Genomic DNA, 18,613 nt, shown 5'->3' with positions numbered 1-18,613 from the left:
GCATTCCCTTAAAGGTCCAAGCTCCTCACCCTATCTCTAAAGCTGATTCCCCTCCTGGGGAAACTCATTACTACTGCTTGTATCTGTGATCTCACTCTTTCAATCACTACTCAAAGCTCATGGCCATAGGTGAGGGTTTAAATGAATTTTGGCTGGTAAACTGAAAGGTTTTCTTTCCAGCTTGGACTGGTACAACCTCTGTAACGCTGCATGAATCTGCCTGTCACCAATCCCTGCCCAGGATACTTGAACTCCTTCACTTGAGGCAAAGGCTCTCTCCCTGTCCAGAGAGAGCAATCCATTGTTTTCCAGCAGAGAGCCATGGACTCTGAGTTAGAGGTGCTGACCCCCATCCCAGCCACTTTGCACTCAGCTGCAAACCATCCTAATGCCTGCTGGAGGTCTGCAGCTGCACAAACCAACATAACCACCTCATCTGCAAAAAGCAGAGATGAAATTCAGAGGATGCCAAACCCTAAACCCTCCTCCTCCCAGCTGTGCCTTAAGATCTTTTCCATGAAAACCACAAACAGAATCGAAGACTGTCAAAAAGTAGGTTTAGTTTTCATCAAGAAGACTAAAAGTAGACTAAAATGTAATTTAATTTTCATCTGATATTTGAAATCCATATTTCTGATTTATCAAAAAAAGATTAAAACAAACTGTAAAAATAGGAAATAGGTTAACAGAGGCAAAAGATAGGTAGAAAGTGGTAAATATGGGTTAATAGTGGCATAATCAGGCAGAAAAAGTAGTAGAAACGGTTTAAAAAGTGGCAAAATTGCTTAACTGGGAAAAATTGGTTCAAAGATGCAAAATGGGCAGAAAAGGTGCTGAAATAGGATTTCAAAGTGGGAAATATGGGTTTATAGTGCCAAAATGTGTTTAAAGTGGCAACATGGGTTAAAAGTGAGAAAATAGGTTAACAGAGGCAGAAAAACAGGCAAAAAGTGGTAAAAACTGGTCTTAAGTGGAAAACATGGGCAGAAAATAGATGAAAAGGGGTTAAAAAGTGTCTAAAATGGGCAAAAATGATGAAGTGGCACTAAGACTAGCACTACCAGAAATGCATTGATGCTACCAACAAATCACAATTGGGGAGGATCCATCCTCTGGGTTTATCAGGGGCCCAGCCAACTCCGTGGGCAGACCTGCAGGGACCTGATTGCTAGACTGGGAGCCCCAATTGCCCCAGTACACCCAGTCCACTAAGCACATGTAGACTGGATGAGCAAACTTTCATGCTCTTTCAAGAAAACTCTGCAAGGATACAGAGTTGCTCCACTGTTCCATAGCCAGGACTGAATCTGCATGCTTAAAATAAATATTGCAGTGTGTAGAAACTAATTCTCGTAACAAGCATGCTTAAAATGGCTGTTGTAGACTACTGTGGGGAAAAAATAGTGGCAGCTTTAAAATCACAGGGATATGTTTGCTCCTTTACCAAATTAGTCTCATTAATAACAATAGAAAGGATATCACTGTCAATAATACATTCCAGCTCAAAGAAAACACACCCTCATCTGCTGTCACTTTGAATCACACATGGTGTTAGAAGAACACTGGAGGCTCTGTTATATTACCAGTATTCCTTAGGGGTGGAGCTACAAATAAATCCTTCTGACAGGAGGGTGAGGGGTCTGTGGACGAGCTAAGGATGGAAAAAGTCCTCTGTGCTGACCGCTTCATACAGGCTGACGACCTGTGAAAGGCAGATATATTTTGTTCTTGATTTTATAAACAATATTTCAGTGAAAACAGAAAACTAAGATGTCTTTAAGGTTCTTAAAAAAAGGTTTATTCCATATAAAGATTTACAATATTTAATTTACAATCAAATATGAATCATTGTTAACATCTGAGTCATTGCTTACATCTTCATCGCTCTTATGCTAATCACAGTCATGCTACAGTACCCTGGCAACAAAGTGCTTTCTCACAGATTCTTGTAAATCTGGGAACGGTAAGAAATGTGTAAAATTATTCTACTCCACCTTGTGTTAGGTGTAAAGAGTTGTAAGAAAAGGAGGTTAAACTGGTTCTGAATAAATCATGGTGTGTTTGTTTGGAGTGTGACCTGGTTTTAAAGCTATACGGGCAGGTATGTTATGATTAGAAAGAGAGCACCTGAGAGGACCAGATCTTTACCCGCCAAAATAAAATGTCCACCTTCACCTAACCAGCAACAAACTAATACACAACCAGCTCTATGCTATCAACATGAACACGTGTTTCATTCAGTTACACACAAACTTTGACAGAAGACTGGAGTAAACTTTGGTTATAAGAACACGAGTATGATAATGCACTTCAGAATGAACACTGGTGAGAAAAGGAGCGGCATGTATGATGGTCAAAAGTTAGAAATGCAGCCTTGAGTGAACTACTTATTCATCATGCAAGTGTGCCTGAAACACTGGTAGATGCGAGACTGCCACTCTTCATGCATAGATCCTTCTGCCAATGATGTGCGTCATGGGAAGACATCAGAGAGCCAGCAGATTGTCCAAGCTGCCAGCAGCCACAATACATCACAGGAAACATTATTCATCATTATCTAAAGAGAGGAGGAAGAGAGAGAGGATTATGTCAGGGCTGATAGTTTACTGGAGAGGAAGAGGACAATAGTTAGACCATTTGTGTTACAATAACAGTAAAGGGGCAGCTTTAGAAGACCATATATTTTAATTCTAAGCATCATTAAAGAAAGGATTCCTGAAGAGATACGCCTTTTAAAGGTGCCATGTGTAAAACTGGGAATATCAACATCTAACAGTGAATTCCAGAATGTGATGCTAATTTCTCTGGTGATAACTGTGGCAACCAGTGGAATTTAAAAAAAAATGTATGCCTTGCAGCACTGAGCAATACAGGCAGAGAGGCACACGTGTTTGTCTCTACTGCCTTCTGTCAAAGCATTCCTGCTTCATGTTTAATTCACCAGTCAGCATATACAAGTAGTAAGTCCCTTTATCATCTCATTAAAATGTACATGTCAGCGTTAGTGTCTGTCACAGACAGGCAGAGAGAAGAGGAGAGAAAAGACAATGTCATCTGGTCATGAAGTCCTGGCCAGCCACCTGTCCCAAAAAAGACCCCCATCAGCAGCCTAAATGACTTCCGGCCAATTGCTCTTACTCCAGTCATAATGAAGTGATCAGAAGCCACATCATCCAAGGACTTCCACCCACATTTGACCCTCACCAGTTCGCATACAGGAAAAACAGATCAACAGAGGATGCCATAGCCATAGCCCTCCACACCACCCTGACCCACATAGAACAAAAAACAGTTATGCCAGGCTTCTTTTCATTGACTTCAGCTCGGCATTTAGCAAAATCATCCCTAGCAGACTGGTATCGAAACTAAACAACCTCGGCCTCCCACACTCCACCTGCCTCTGGATTAAGGACTTCCTCAGCGACTTACCACAGAGTCAGAGTAGGACCCCACCTCTCCACAGCACTCAGCCTCAACACTGGCTCCCCACAAGGATGTATACTAAGCCCCCTGCTTTACACTCTATATACACATGACTGCACCCCGCCCCCCAGGCAACTCCATCGGGAAGTATGCAGATGACATGACAGTGGTCGGGCTCATCTCAGGGGGGAGATGAATCTGCGTACAGGGATGAGGTCAAAAAAATGTCATCATGGTGCAGCATCAACAACCTGGTCCTCAACACAACAAGCCCACACACACTAACGGGGAATGTGTCGAGAGGGTGTTGGACTTCAAGTTCCTAGGCCTGCACCTGAATGATGACCTGACCTGAAAAACCAACACCACAGTGCTGATCAAAAAGGCACAGCAGCGACTCCACTTCCTGAAGAGCAACGCCGTGGCCAAGGAGCTGCTGGTGTCTTTTTACAGATGTTACATTGAAAGTGTACTGGCATACTGCATCCCAGTGTGGTTTTCCAGCTGCACTGCTCAGGAGAAGACAGCTCTCCAGAGGGTCATCAACACAGCACAGAAAATCATACGCTGTGCTCTCCTCTTCTTAGAGGAGCTGTTCAGGTCCCACTGTCACAGGAAGGCCCTGGGCATCCTGAAGGACTCATCCCAACCAGCACATCACCTGGTCCACCTGCTACCCTCAAAAAGACGGTTCAGGACAATAAGAACCAAAACTAACAGACTAAAAAACAGCACATGTCCCAGAGCAGTTTCAATATTAAATGAGAAACTGCTCGAGCATTAAATGGAATAGCAAAAACAATTTCATTGTACGTTGCACAATGACAATAAAAATGAATGAATGAATGAATGGATCCTGGTTATAATGTTCTAGACATAAACCTAGCCCAAAAACAAGGAAATTGTGTTTTGTGGTTTGGTTGCTGTAGCAATGCTTCTTGACAATAAATTCTATACAATTGGAAAGCCAGTTTTTAGTGGTGCCACATTTGTAAGGAACATGCATATGTGGGATGAGCAGCAGAGCTGAGTATGTGGGTTGTGCCCATGAAAATTTGCAAAATACAGCATAAAACAGCTAATTCTGCCATTGACTCTTCTGCCAGTGTGGTTGTGTTGGTCACTCTAGCATGAACAGCATGCCCAAGCTGATCCCAAAAGTGTCCAGTGGGGTTGAGGTCAGGATTACTGGCAGGCCATTCCATCCTCTCCACTCCTAATTTCTAGAGGTAGTCTCTGATAAACCCCACTCTGGCGTAGCGAGCGTTGTCATCTTGGAGGATAGAGTTTGGTCTCAGGCTGTGGAGATATGGGATTGCCACTGGTTGCAGAATCTCATTTTAATATCTATCTGCATTGAGATTTCCTCAAATGATGACAAGCCTCATTTTCCAGCGAGGGAGATGCGGCCCAACACCATCACTGCCTCCACCAAAAGATGTTACTCTACTGGTGCAGTAATCAGCATAGCCTTCGGTGCCTTTTCTTCACACTTTGACTCTATGATCAAACTGCTGTAGGCAGAATTTGGACTTATTACTGAACATAACGTTTCTCCACGTTTTCAGGTTCCATAGCATGTGTTGCCGAGACCAGCACAAACGGGCCTGATGTTGGAGGGCAGTCATGGCAGACCTCCTGTCAGCCCTATGAGAACAGAGACTGGCTGTGTGTAGTCTGTAGGATTGTCTGTGCAGAGGACCGTCAGCCATGTTGTCCTGCAAACTTTGACTGCAATCTGCAGAAGACAGACAACAGTTCCTAAATGCTAAGTGGTGAGGAAATGGCCTTCTTGGGGTGTTGTCTTGCTGTCTTGGAGTGGCCTGTCTCTGACATCCCCCTTATATGGAACTTAGCCTTCAGTTTGGAGATGGTACTAGGGCTCACTCCAAATAATGCCACATCTTGGTTTGCAGAAAACCAGCTTGAGGTTGCCCTGATGGCCTAAAGGAGATGGGCTGCATGCAGTCTGTTCTTGATTGTCTGGGCAGACGGCCTCGGCCATATCACCCTGCAAACCTTGACTGCAAATCTGAAGAGGACAGTGTTAAGTTTTAAAGTCCTGACAGGGTAAAGAAAAAGTCTTCTTGGTGTGTTGTGTTCTTGGGACTCCCACCTCATGGCCTGTCTCTGACATCCCCTGTTATAAGGAAATTAGCCCTCAGTTTGGAGATGGTAACAGGGCTCACTCCAAATACTGCAACTGCAACTGGGTTCTGTGGAACACCAGCTTGAATGCACCCTATCAGAAGGTGCACTATCCAGATCAGTCAAACCTGGCACACTGATTCTTAGAGCAGACACCTACTGACTACTGTAGCAGGGCCCATGCTCACAGGTGCTGCCAATCAAGTGCCAGTTAGGAAACTGACTGTCAGCAACTTGGGATACCAGAAGCTCAAAACAAGGGTGAGTAGCAACAGCAGAATAAGCTGTTAGGCATTGGCAGAGATTTGGCAACAATTTCATGGTTGCAACTCATACTCAGGTCTGCTGCTCATCCCACAAATTCATTTTGCTTACAAATGTGGTACCATTTGAAAGGGAAATAAACAGGCATTCCAGATGTATAAAGTCTATTGCTAAGAAGCACTGTTACAACAAAGAAATAACCTACCAAACACTAATTTCCTTCCTTTTTTTTTTGCAAAGTTTGTATGACCCCATTTAGCACCCACCCTTATTTTTTCTATGTAGAGACTGAACTTAATTTGATTCTCTGCCCTGGTGTTTGCCTATAAAATGTAAAAACATTGCTGCAGCTATAAATCAGCTCCTCTCTCCCTGTAATAAACATCCCGAAAATAAAGTTCCCTAATGTTGCATCTCTGGTTGATAAGTTACAGTAAGACTTTCTGGGCTGAAAGACAATTCTACACAAAATAAGAGAAGTCTTTGTAAATGTAATTATAATAAATGTAATAATCTGTGTTAACAAATAACCAAGGCGAACCGCTGTGCATTTAAACAGCATTTGTTTTGATCATACGTTTATCTGCTTTGATTCTACACTAACCCGCACAAGCATTTAACAAACTCCAGATTTGTTGTGCTTCCATTACTAAACCCCTTTATCAAAACTCCATCATTAAAACATTAATACAATCTGACATCAAATGGGACTGAAACGTGATTCAGAGATCAAAAGGGCATCTTATGAAGAATCTGTGGCTGGAGCATCAACAGCATTGAGTGACTGCCGTGTATAAGTTTGTTCTCAGATAGATCCAGTGTTATTGCTGTAAGGATGGGAGCTGTAAACTGCATCTCTCACAGATCTTCAGCTAAATCCCCAAGGGAGAAGTGTGACATTTGCATCCGCTTTTTCTCCAACAGAAGGCAGTAAAAATAGAAAACAAAAGAATTTATCAAAAGAGTTTATCTGAAGACTGCTCCCGTCCTGAGGGAAACATGTCAAACCGAACAGAAACAGCCCCCCTCTGCCTCTTCCTGCATCTGCTGCTGCCTCAGTCTGACAGCCGAGTTAGCACAGAGCATGAAGCAGCATACAGTTTGTTACCAAGAGGTGAAGAGGGGAAGAAATAATGTGGGAAAAGAAGATTTCATTTTACACAGTAACATCCACTGTACTCAGAGTACAGAGACAAGGCAAAATCGACTTGTTACTGGTTGTTACTAAAATTAGAAAGAAAAGCTGAAGGATGTCTGAGACACACTGACAAATAAATAATGATTAAACTATTTCCATTAAAGTTTATAGCAAACTATCATCACTAACCTTCTTGGTAAGCTCCATCTGCCATCACCAGATGAAGGATGTTGGGATAAAGATGCTGATGCTCGGTTCCCAAAATGCTGAAGACCAAACTGGAGCCCAGGTCGATGTTCTCATCTTCATCTTCATGTATGGCCTTTAAAAGACAAACATCAGTTTGATCTGTCTTTGTGTTGCAGCATTTAACAGAGTAAACAGAGAGAAATATATCCAACCTTGATCTTATTGTAGGCTTCAATGAACTTCTCAAAGCCCATCTGCTGCTCCAGGTTGAAGCGAAGCTCTTCCAGACGGCTGAAGATGCTGTCATGATGTGCAGCCTCCATGCCTTGGTCCTCTCCACTGCCATCTGTGGTACAGCATGATTTGTCAGATACTTTGCTACACTTAGAAGAGATATCTGGGATTTTTAAACATAAGCTTGAGCTTTTCAGATTTAGATTATTAGAGGGTTGATTAAAGGGGACATATTATGCAAAAATCACTTTTTCAGGCTTATCTAACAGAAATTAGTGCCCCTGCTCTGTCCACAATCACCAGAACACCCCCCTCTTCAGAAAATGTGTACTAAAACAAGCCTTTCTCAGATTTTCCCCTAAAGATGTCATGTGGGGAGTTAGCACCACCCCCAGGTTTGGTTGGCCCTCCCCACTCGGAAGAAAGTTCTGCCCTCCTCTACCGATCTTCCTCTCAGCTGCCAGCTGAAAGGAAGATCAGTAGAGCCATATCCATTTGTGGAGAAGGGCGGAGTAAGACAGCTCAGTAACATTTAAAGCCACAGACACAGAAACAGCTCGTTCTGAGCGGGGCTGAAACAGGGTTTTTTTTTTGTTTTTTTTTTTTGGACATACAAAAGTCCAATACTGGAGTGTTTTTTTTTCAGTAACAACTTCACAGGCATGCTTTGGGGACCTCTGAGACCAATATAAACTTGTCTTAATGGGGTAAAATATGTCCCCTTTAATATTGTGAATCAGGTTTGGTGTACCACTGTAACTAAATTAAGTATTTATATTGTTACTGAGTACCCAAATGTATGTTTTTGCATTTGCTCAAAAAAGTGGAATCCTCAGCTGCTGGAGTGAACGTGGAGAGACAGAAGTTGACCATGTGTTTTGGACCTGCCCCTTCAATTTAGCCTTTCTGGAAGGAGATGTCAAAAACTATCTCAAAATTCCTGGGTTTCACTATCAATACAACATTAATATCTCTCTATCTTGGATATATCCCTAAAGGTCACAATAGTGATGAGCTTACTACCTAAGAATCTTGCTAGCGGCTAGAAAAAGCCATTAAAAAGTGCTCACTACAGATGAACTGCCCAACTGCTGGCTTCTTTATAAGCATTGTTAAACAGCTGCATCTTTTGGAACAGACCTACCCTATAAAGCTCCAAAAAGATCTAGGAGAGAAACGGTGGAAAAAAGTAGAATATTTATTTAGCCAGTTAGTTTATGGTTATGTTTTAATCATAGATATGTATGCATGTATGTGTTTGTATACTGAGTTGATTCCAACATCGAATAAACTTAAAAACTTGTGTTAAATTTGATTTCACAGATTGATGTTTCCCACCTGAATGCCACTCCTCATTGAGCTGACTGTGCTGGCTTTGGTTCTCCTCTGCCATCCCGTTGGAAAGCAGATCACGTGCCTCTTCATCTCCTGGACTCCCATTGGAGCATTCCTCATCCTCGTCTTCTTCCTCCTCCTCACCTTCGTCCTCCTCATCTTCCTCTTCTTCTTCTTCTTCTTCTTCATCATCATCATCATCATCATCATCATCATCGTCGTCGTCGTCGTCGTCATCTTCCACAGCCATCTGATTGTTGTCCTGATTGATCTCGGCTGCTATCCTGTTGAACAGCTCTTCACTCTCTGGAGGGTTTCCGTTAAAGTCTCCAGCACCGACCTCTGCAGAACTCATCAGGTCTCCTTCCTCTTGCAACAGTCTCTCCATCGAGGCCCGGATGTCCCTTAGGTCTTCATCCTCATAGGCACTGGAGAGCAGGGAATAACGTTATCACACACCGCAATGAACTGGCTGACTTTTATTCAGCAAGTGAAAGCAGCTCCTTAAAATCATTGACAGAGTTGGAGCACAGGCAAAATATCAGTGATGCTTGGAGTTATCAGTCACCCTTAGACAGCAGAGATTAATGATTTACTAAAATCTATCGAGTATCCTTCTACTTTGGGGAATCAATCTGTGTCAGATACATATAATAAGCACAAGTATAGCCGAAATTGGCAGCTATATGGTCTCAGGACCCATCATTTTGTTTGTATAGGGTATCACGATGAACAGCAATCATGGCCACATCTGGTATACCTCACTAGTGATGTTTGGTTGGCTTAGCTTTAGCCACAGCACAAATGTGATCTCTGGGATCTCCTAGTCTGACATAGCAATCATCATATTGAATAAAAACATTGTGTAGTTTGACCTCAGCATTACTCTTACTCTTCAGTCTCAGACTGATCATCATCTTTAGCTGCCTCCTCCAGGTCCTCGATCTCCAGGTTACTCTCGGGGGCAACGTTAGCATCACTCGCCACTGCAGAGTCCTGCTGAGAACTGAAGAGACGGCTGAGGTCTGGTAGGGAGCAGGTGCGCAGCATCTGACAGAAAGATGAGATTTTTAACTGGGATTCAACAGGACAGCAGTCATCAACTGCAAGAAGAAACTAGAATTATCACGTGGGGGTTATGTGCATGAAGAGCATATGTAATGTGATTGGCTGATTTGGTGAGCAGTTGAACAGATACACCCAATAAAGTGGTCAGAGAATGTGGTCAAGTATGAGTAACTAAAACACGTTTTTAGTGGATGTACCATGGTTGGATAAATAAGCCCTGAAAAACATTGTAGGCTTGTTAGACCTTCTACTCCTGAAAATATCTGCAAGAGCAGTTAAACTCTCTGTGTAAAAAGGGCTGAAAACTTCAGAATAAAAAACCCTGGTATTAAAGATCCAGCCTTTTATTCAGCAATAATAAAAAATACAGAAATGAGTATTGGCTTACATCTTCTTTAGGGTGTAGAGACTTAAATCCTAGAAGGATAAAGAGAAGTGTAGGGAGAAAAGGAGACCTGGATTATTCATACTAGTGGTTCCCTGCCGTTTTCCTTTGAGTCCCCCCTACTTCAACCTTGCACTGCGAAAAGATTCAATCCACACTGTTTGTTATGGACTAAACACTCTCTGGATCAGTCAGCGTCACTGGAGGAGAACAAGGGTGTAGCTACAGGCAGGGTTTAGTTGAACTTAAAGACCCTGTCAAGTGAAATCCAAAGAATATGTTTGTTGTAAACATGTGAAAACACTTAGATCTACATGTGACTGAATTCTGGATTTGGACTGTTGGAAAGTTTTTCACCTCTTTCCTGGCTTGGTTTCATGTGGGCGGGGCCAATATGTGCACTCATGATGTCATGAATCCACATATGGGAATGACCCGTCCCTCTAACACTGCAATATAAAACCACAGAGCAGTTCATCTCAGTACAGTTGTTAGCTGATGTCACTGCCTTTATTGGAAGTAAACAATTAGTTAAATGCTGTTTTTCTGTTCATTGTGAGGTAAATTTACCAAATCTATCAGCCACAGTGGTCTATGGAACATCTGAAGAATCATAACAGAGATTCGAGCCAGAAAACGGATTTTGTCTCTTCTTCTAAGGTCAACAAAAAGTCAAGAGGGAGGATAATGGTGTGAGTGCTTTCCTCAATTCAGATTGTAGCATTTTTTAAATCTGATAGGATCGTATTTCTCCTGAGTGGCCGTGGCGTCAGCTTATTCAACAGACATGCCCACACCATCCTGGAGCAGATTTTACTGCCATATTTTTCATGATTTTAAAGCTTAATTTTATAATCTTAAAGATCTTTTAGTATTTGACTGAAATTTGACCTGGGGTTGCATAACACAGTGACCTGTCATACAACAAATCTAAATACAGATTCATTTTCACTTTACAGGTTCTTTAAAACCAGTAGCAATGGCTGCCACTGGTGTATCGCTATTAGCTCAGATGAGCTAATAGCAATTATCACTCATAAACACTGAGTGATAATTGTGAACCTTTGAATGGGAGTTTATAGATTTATTGGAATCTCATTACAGTATTCATCAGCAGCATGCTGTATAGTCATGCTCAAATTAAATCGCTTAACTTTTGAAATGTCTCACATGATATTCTATATTTAAAGTTGCATGTATCAAGGCTTATTGTTAACTGTATCTCAACCACCATCCTTAAGTGCAGGACAGGACGATAATAGCAGCAAGAAGCTACAGAAAAATGTTGAAAATACAGAGGCAGAAGCTCCAACTTTAACAAGAGTTATTGCAGTTTGAACATGCTAGTGGATGTCTTTGGCATGTCCAGATGGTAATTGTATCTGAATTTTAGAAATGAAAACATGCTCTGCAAATATACCTGGGTGGCCAACCAAAGTGTTACCCATGTTTTGGAATCACTGGTAGTGTTTATACTGATTGTAATGTTGAAATATATTGCAGATTGTGTAGGTATTTCATAGTACAGTGGCATTTATAGTCATCATCAAAAGCAAACAGCTGATGTTCATCAGCATGGTAAACAACGGCGGACTCTAAGCCAGAGACGTCCATTGTGGGTACAGTATTTTGTTTTTGCCTCAGATTGAAAATAAACTCCTTTTCTTAAAACAAGGTTGATATCACACTAAATTGTAACTTCTACAGGAGCATTACCCATCTTTTCAAAAATGATTGGTATTTTTATTTCTCTGAGATGTATTACAAAACAGAATGACCGTTCGATCACCAAATTCCTATCATTTAATTCCTGAGACTAAGAGAACATTTTTATTAAAACTGTAGCTATTCCCTTGAGGTGTTGCTGAGCCGCGAGTTTATGACGATGAAAGGAATGTACAGCCCTAAATCATGATGCCTGGTACATTCACAAAAGTATAAAAACACTGACAAATCCTATCCCATTCTTATTCTTTGCAACTCTTCCTATGGAACAATACAGAGCGAGGTTTTGCAGATCTCAGTGTCCCTGATGAAGGTTATGAAAGATATAGGTTGATGGATGCTCCCTCTATCCTATCAGACCCACTGCAGGTACAGAGCATGTGATTAATGGCTCTGGCTCTATTCCAGACCCCCTCATTAATAAAAAAGACTGAAGTACTACTAAAAATACCTCACAAGCCCCGACATCACACCAGGCATAAGAACAGGTTTGAATTTCCTCAACCCCAGCTGCAGCTGCTCTTCCTTCTCCTGATCAATTAAATAAGGTTACAGATCACATGGTGTTGTGATTGGATGTTTGATTTAATCACAATTAATCCTTTCCTTACACAAATGTGCCATTTCCTGTAAACAAAACGACAACGGGTGTTTGTTTAATTGGAGTAATCACCTTGGGGTTGTTGGCGTCGAACATGCCCGTGGAGAGGCCGATGAGAAGGGCGTCGTGGTGTTTGGAGCGCAGAGGTGACACTGAGCGCGAGCGAGAGGCCAGAGAGGAGGATGATTCATCCATGGAGGACTGAGCTGAGAGCATTGCAAGGGCAGCAGTGCGTCGGTGGGCCGGGGAACACAACTTCATAAACAGGGGCTCCTCACACAGAGCTGAGCCTGAGAGAGGAGCTGGGGGGCAGATTTAATTAAGATAGGCTGAAAAAAAACCCACAAGTGCTTATTACTCACTAAACATGAAGCTCACCGGAAGAGTCTGTTGGTTTCTCAGCACTCTTGTCAACATCCTTAGTGCCTGCTGGTCTTACGGCGCCCTCTGGTGGCCTACAAGAAAATTATACTTGTATTTACAAGCATGTATGTTGTCGTCACAGTTACTGAAGGTTTATCATGCTTCTTTGGAGTCATTACATGATGGATTTTTATGCTGTTTCTTAAATACCTTGCACTGACCTTTTCAAGATAAGCTTTCCTCCATATCACAACCTGTTTTTAGTGTCATTCAAGTTTCATTTGGTCCATCAGCATCAGACTTACTTGGCCACTGGAGCCAGAGAAAGTTACTATAATACTGTAATAAATAATGTGACTGACAGGAATCAATGCATGTAAAAAGGCAAATCTGAGAAAGCTTCTGTGCTTTTTGCCTATATACTATTTAAAGCATGGACTCAGTCTGAGGGGTGGTTCAGACTGTGTGTTATCAGGGATTAATGATCTGTTTTGGGCATTCAGATACCAAGTGACCACACTACAACACCAAGGTCCACACACTGCATTAACAATGGGTCCTAATAATGATCTGATATTGAAACTCACTTGACTGCCACTTATGAAAACAACAGCCCATACATCATTTCTGTGGTTCTTTTACCATGGCTTGGTATCCCTACACACCGTCTGTTGGCAGTTAGAAAAAATGGGGTTAAATTAGCCATGAGCTAAGGGGCTAATGGCCCATCTTTAACAATGTTTCTTCCTCATAATATCATAGACATATGTTTAAAGGACATAGTGATTAGTGAAAAGGGAGTCATGATGCATCGTTTGGGGTCAAACCAATTCTAAGAGCTGACACCTTTTGTGAGCAACAGGAGCCAGCTACTGTTTGATAAACGGTTTGCTTTATTATGTTTTTTTGTTGTTATGTGGGACCAAATGAGGGAGATGAATGATCTGCTCTTACTAGGATAAGCCTAACAATCCCGATCTCTAAACAGAGCAACAAAAAACAGTCCAAGCGTGGCTGGATGGACATAATTTATGGCATTCTTTTTGTTTACTTGCAGAAAACTGCCGGGGATGGGGTGAAGGTATCCCAAACCACCTCTATATATGCAGTTTGAGCTACCGGATATGAAACAATGTTTAGTACACACTGAGGTGCATCAACGCAAGGCATAAAGGATTACCACTTGGTATCTGAATGCCCAAAACAGATATAAATCCCTGTTAATGCACTGTATAAACAGATTTCACTCAGGTAATCAAATTACAACTAAAGCAGAATTATAAAGCCTAATTACAGTGGTTGACATGTTGCTATCTCAAACTAACTTTTGTTCAGCCAGTGTTTCTCAAACTTAGACAATACTTAACATAACTTAACTAATACTTGAACTCTTTACAAAAATGCATGCAGAAAGGCCTTTAAGTTTACAACAGTGCCAGTACTGTACTTTGAAGAAGTGCCTGTATTTTCAAAAAGTTAAAAAAAGGTTTTTTTGGAAAATAAAACATTGTCATTTCGATACCAGTACTGTAACAGGGTTCATACACTCTTAAAAAAAGCCAATTATGACTACTTTAAAGACCTATCTAAGACATGAATAGAGAAAATTTGTACCACTTTTGTGTGGCAAATGGTCAAAAATGAAAGCCATGTGATAATTCTCAGGACACAGGACCAGGTTGAATTTTCTGGTTTAATGTTCCATTTATGAAATGTCGAATGGTATAAGGCATAGAAATCTTTTGGCCATAAATACCCAAATTTGATGGTTCCTTGTACGTAAACGTGGCGACAGGGCTTTCTCAGTAGCCGCTCCAACACTGAGGAACAACCTACCATCACATATACGATCAGCTGATTCTGTGGACTGCTTCAAAAAACACTCAAAGACTCACTTTTATTCTCTTGCTTTTACTGATAGCTAATCCCCCCTGGCTCTGTGTCCTTGTTTCCTCCTTGTTTTATGCTTCAACCCATGTTGTGTGAGTGTGTACATGTGTATTTGTGTTTTTTCTGCCTGAGATAGCTATTGTCCCCTTGACCTATTCCTGCTGTAAATTGGTGTGCACGTGGTATGCCCATGTGTACTTGCATACTTAAGGGTATGTCACTATTATGTTGTCTATGTTTATGTCTTAAACGCACTTGCAATGTCATGATGTTCTGCCTGGTGATTTTAAATATACTCTGTTTAAATTTTCCTGTACAGCACTTTGGTACAAACTTCGTTTGTTTTGAAAGTGCTATATAAATAAAGTTAACCTTGACCGTGACCTATTCCTGCTTTAAAAACTGAAATTTTAGTATCGGGTGTATATGTGACTCCTCTGCAGTCAGCCTCAGGTGGAAACTCAAGGAGCTACAATTTTCTGCACTTAAGCCCCAACACTATTTTTCAACACTGGAGGTCTTTACTGGATTTTTCCACAGCCTTTCTTGTTGTTTGGCAAATATATCCATTTGCAAATACAATAAAGCTGTAAGAATTGTCTCCTGTGACAGGCTCTTTATCTCATTTTGCCTTTTTTTTTTTTTAAAGGTTTATTTTTGGGCATTTTGTGCATTTATTTGATAGAGGAGAGGACAGTGGATAGAGTCGGAAACAGGGAAGAGAGCGGGGAGAGACATGCGGTAAAGGGCCTCAGGCCGGATTCGAGCCCGGGCTGCCTGCGTATATGGGGCGCGCACGCCTTATCCATTCTGCCACCTGTGCCCCTCATTTTGCCTTTTAAACACTACCATAACTTCAGTACACGAAGAACATCAATGATGACTCATATAAAGGTAAGTAATCTACTAATCAATGTTGCATGAGTGTGAAAGGAAAAATGACACGACTACAACAGATTAAAGGAAAGATGAAAACTCACATTGGCTGCTGGACATCTTTCTCCCACGCCTGCTGAACACCAGCTGGTAAATGTAAGGCCTGTTTAGGTGTTTCTTCCAAAACTAAAGACTCCAAGTCTGCTGGGTCTAGAAAATTTCAGAACAGATAAGAGTGCACTCTATCAAAAATAAATGTTCTTAAAAATGAGAAGCTGACATATCCGATAAACACAGAATCGAGTGTCATACTGACCCTGAGGCTCAGTACTGTTGGGTGGCAGTGTCACTCTCTCCATTGAACCGTCTGCAGACTTTTCCTGATTTGAGCTCTGGGTGATGATGGTACTTTGCTTTGGAGCCTGAAGACCACTGACTGTAGCAGAGGGCAACGGTTCTTTATGCTTCTCTACAATATCAGCTGCTGCTTTCTGGACAGGCTTATCTGGGAATAAAAATGGCATTTCTCATATTTAGGCATGCTATCTTTGTAATAGCATACAAACAGACTAACTAACATCCAAAATATGTTTTACCCTAAAACTTCAAATTAGAAGGAAAGAACATGAAAACTAAATGAAGACTTACTAGGGCTGGAGACCTCTTCCTCAGAGATGGTGGCACTTTCCAGCTGCTGAGTGAGAGGCTGAAGCTCCGCCTCCTGGAGCACTCGCAGCACCTGAGAGTCTGGACTCGCTCCCCACATCTTCCGAGCAGCTTCTTCTTGTAGCACATCCATCTGTATAACCCCACCCGCTGTTTGCTCTGCAACAAAAACACACACATACAAAGAGAACAACATATTTACTCTGTTTCTATTAAAGAGTGGATATTAGTCAATCTGTATTTGTTTTTCACCCACCGATGGTTGGGATGCATGTCTCCTCCAGAGTTTGTCGAGCTACAGAGAGGACGAGAGGAACTCCTGCCTCCCACTTCTTCCTGTCTCCAGCAGAGGACGGTCTTTCATCAGGAGATGCTGTGATGGCTAGTGAGGGAATTTTTTAAAAAGAAGACATTTCCTTAAAACCTTTTCTAATAGTAAGATCAAATTTTTGTTTATAAAGCACTTTTTAAAACAGACGTTTGACAGAACATCAAACACATATGGCAGATCAGATTAAAATCAACAAATTCCAATGCAACCAATTTTGTTTGTGGACCAGCTTGGTGCAGAAAACCCAATTACATATGAAACAGAAGTAAAAGCAGATACTAAAGACAGATTGTATTCGACCCATACAAAAAGTCAGGAAAAAGCCCTCAGGTAGAAATTAAAACTGACTGAAAGGAAAGCACAGAGTCAGACCCTTGCTTCCCTATTTTCTCTTTGGTGCCTGGACAGAAAATGCTCTGTCCCCTTAGTTTTCAGCCTAGATAAAGATCTTTTCCCAAGGATCTCAATGTGCAACCAGGAGAATAGGGAGTTAAAAGTCTATGATATAACAGGGACAGAGACTGCTCAGCGCTTCAAAAGTGATCAATAAAATTCTTAAAATAGATCCTAAACCGTACTGGTGGCCAATGGAAAAACGTTAAAAAAACAGGCGTAATGTGTTTGTGCTTCTAAGTTCTGGTAAAAACCCTGGCAGCAGAGTTCTGCACCATCTGTAGCGTGTCCAGGGATTTTTGGTTAAGAACAGTAAGAAGACAGTTGCAGTAATCCAGCTGTGATAAAGATAAAGCATGCACAGTTGTCTATGTGTCTTTAAAAGTTGAAAATGATACAATCTTTGAAATTTTCTGAGGTAATAAAAACACAAGTTTTGAGATATGCTGCTCAAAATTCAGACTGCTGTCAAACCAGATGCTAAGGCTCCTTGCAGTTGGCGGCAGAATCTGTTTTGCCATCTGCTGAGACCCGATTACCAGGACCTTGTAATTGAGGCAGGAAATTCTCTGTCATCCAGGCTTTTATATCAGTAATATTCATTTAGAGAAGAATATTCACATAAAACAAATATTTTGAATTATTTTTCTTGCAAAGCAGATATAAACTTCCTCTTATCAATGGGACATGATTTAGTCTCATTAAAAGTACAACTTACTGCTCATTGTGACACACGTTTCTTCGAAGGTTTGTTCAGCCACAGCAAGAACGGGCAGTTCCGCTGCGTCCCACTTCTTCCGGTCTCCGTTTGAGGAGGGCCGTTCTTCTGTGTCGGACTGGTTCAGTTGGGGAGCAGGACTCGGTTCTGCTGTTGGTTGAGGCGACTCATCTACCTCATCCACTTGACTCTGGGCTTTCAGGTTCTGGTTGAGTCTGCGCAGGATCTGCTTTTTCTCGCTCTGTTATGATAAAGTAGGGCTGTTAGCATCAATGCATTAATCGCAGTTCCCTGTTCTCTTATTTTCCTTTCCAATCCATACCAAATTCCCTTTTCTATGTTTAATTTCACAACAATCTACCTGATGTTTTTTATTTTCTTTCAAAATTAAAAGCAGGTACATATCCAAAGAGGAAGTGAATTACCCTTAGTTCTAAGACAGCGCTAACATTCAAATGAAACTAAAATTGTTTTAATGCAAATAACGGTATTTCATGTGACAAAAAAAGAAACTTATCACAATTAACTAATGGAGATTCGGAAATTAATTGCAATTACAAGAATCTTTCCACAGCCCCTAAAAAGCCAATGAGTTGACTGTCAAAAATGGATCAGAAATTCTTTAATTTTAGTAAAACTGAAACATTATTTATGATTCCAATAAAACTCAGGATATACACCCAACATTGTTAGTACAGGTTGGACCCCCTTTTGCCTTCAGAACTGCCTCAGTTCTTCATGGCACAGTTTCTACAAGGTGTTAGAAAAATTTCTCAGATTTTGGTCCATACTGACATGATAGCATCATGCAGTTGCTGCAGATTTGACGGCTGCACATCCATGATGTGAATCTGCTGTTCCACCAC

General features: G+C 41.4%; 1 protein-coding gene across 3 annotated transcripts in view; it reads right to left on the bottom strand.

The window, feature by feature from the left end:
* Positions 1-1,805: 1,805 nt before the first annotated feature.
* The window catches only part of nek1 (NIMA-related kinase 1), a 36,013-nt gene continuing 19,205 nt past the window's right edge, over positions 1,806-18,613 (bottom strand). For all 3 annotated transcript variants that reach the window (XM_041792251.1, XM_041792253.1, XM_041792252.1), the window contains 12 exons: positions 17,748-17,988; positions 16,562-16,687; positions 16,288-16,464; positions 15,956-16,144; positions 15,744-15,849; positions 12,889-12,965; positions 12,583-12,812; positions 9,624-9,781; positions 8,735-9,159; positions 7,375-7,508; positions 7,163-7,295; positions 1,806-2,557 (listed from right to left, as the gene is read on the bottom strand). In XM_041792251.1, the coding sequence (XP_041648185.1) occupies positions 2,544-2,557; positions 7,163-7,295; positions 7,375-7,508; positions 8,735-9,159; positions 9,624-9,781; positions 12,583-12,812; positions 12,889-12,965; positions 15,744-15,849; positions 15,956-16,144; positions 16,288-16,464; positions 16,562-16,687; positions 17,748-17,988 (2,010 nt within the window). In that variant the 3' untranslated portion in view covers positions 1,806-2,543. The remainder of the gene's footprint in view (positions 2,558-7,162; positions 7,296-7,374; positions 7,509-8,734; positions 9,160-9,623; positions 9,782-12,582; positions 12,813-12,888; positions 12,966-15,743; positions 15,850-15,955; positions 16,145-16,287; positions 16,465-16,561; positions 16,688-17,747; positions 17,989-18,613) is intronic.

This window comes from Cheilinus undulatus, linkage group 7, assembly GCF_018320785.1.
Source record: "Cheilinus undulatus linkage group 7, ASM1832078v1, whole genome shotgun sequence".
NCBI classification, from domain to species: Eukaryota; Metazoa; Chordata; class Actinopteri; order Labriformes; family Labridae; genus Cheilinus; species Cheilinus undulatus.
The sequence above is the reverse complement of the archived record's forward strand: the minus strand, read 5'-3'. Positions and strand labels throughout refer to the sequence as shown.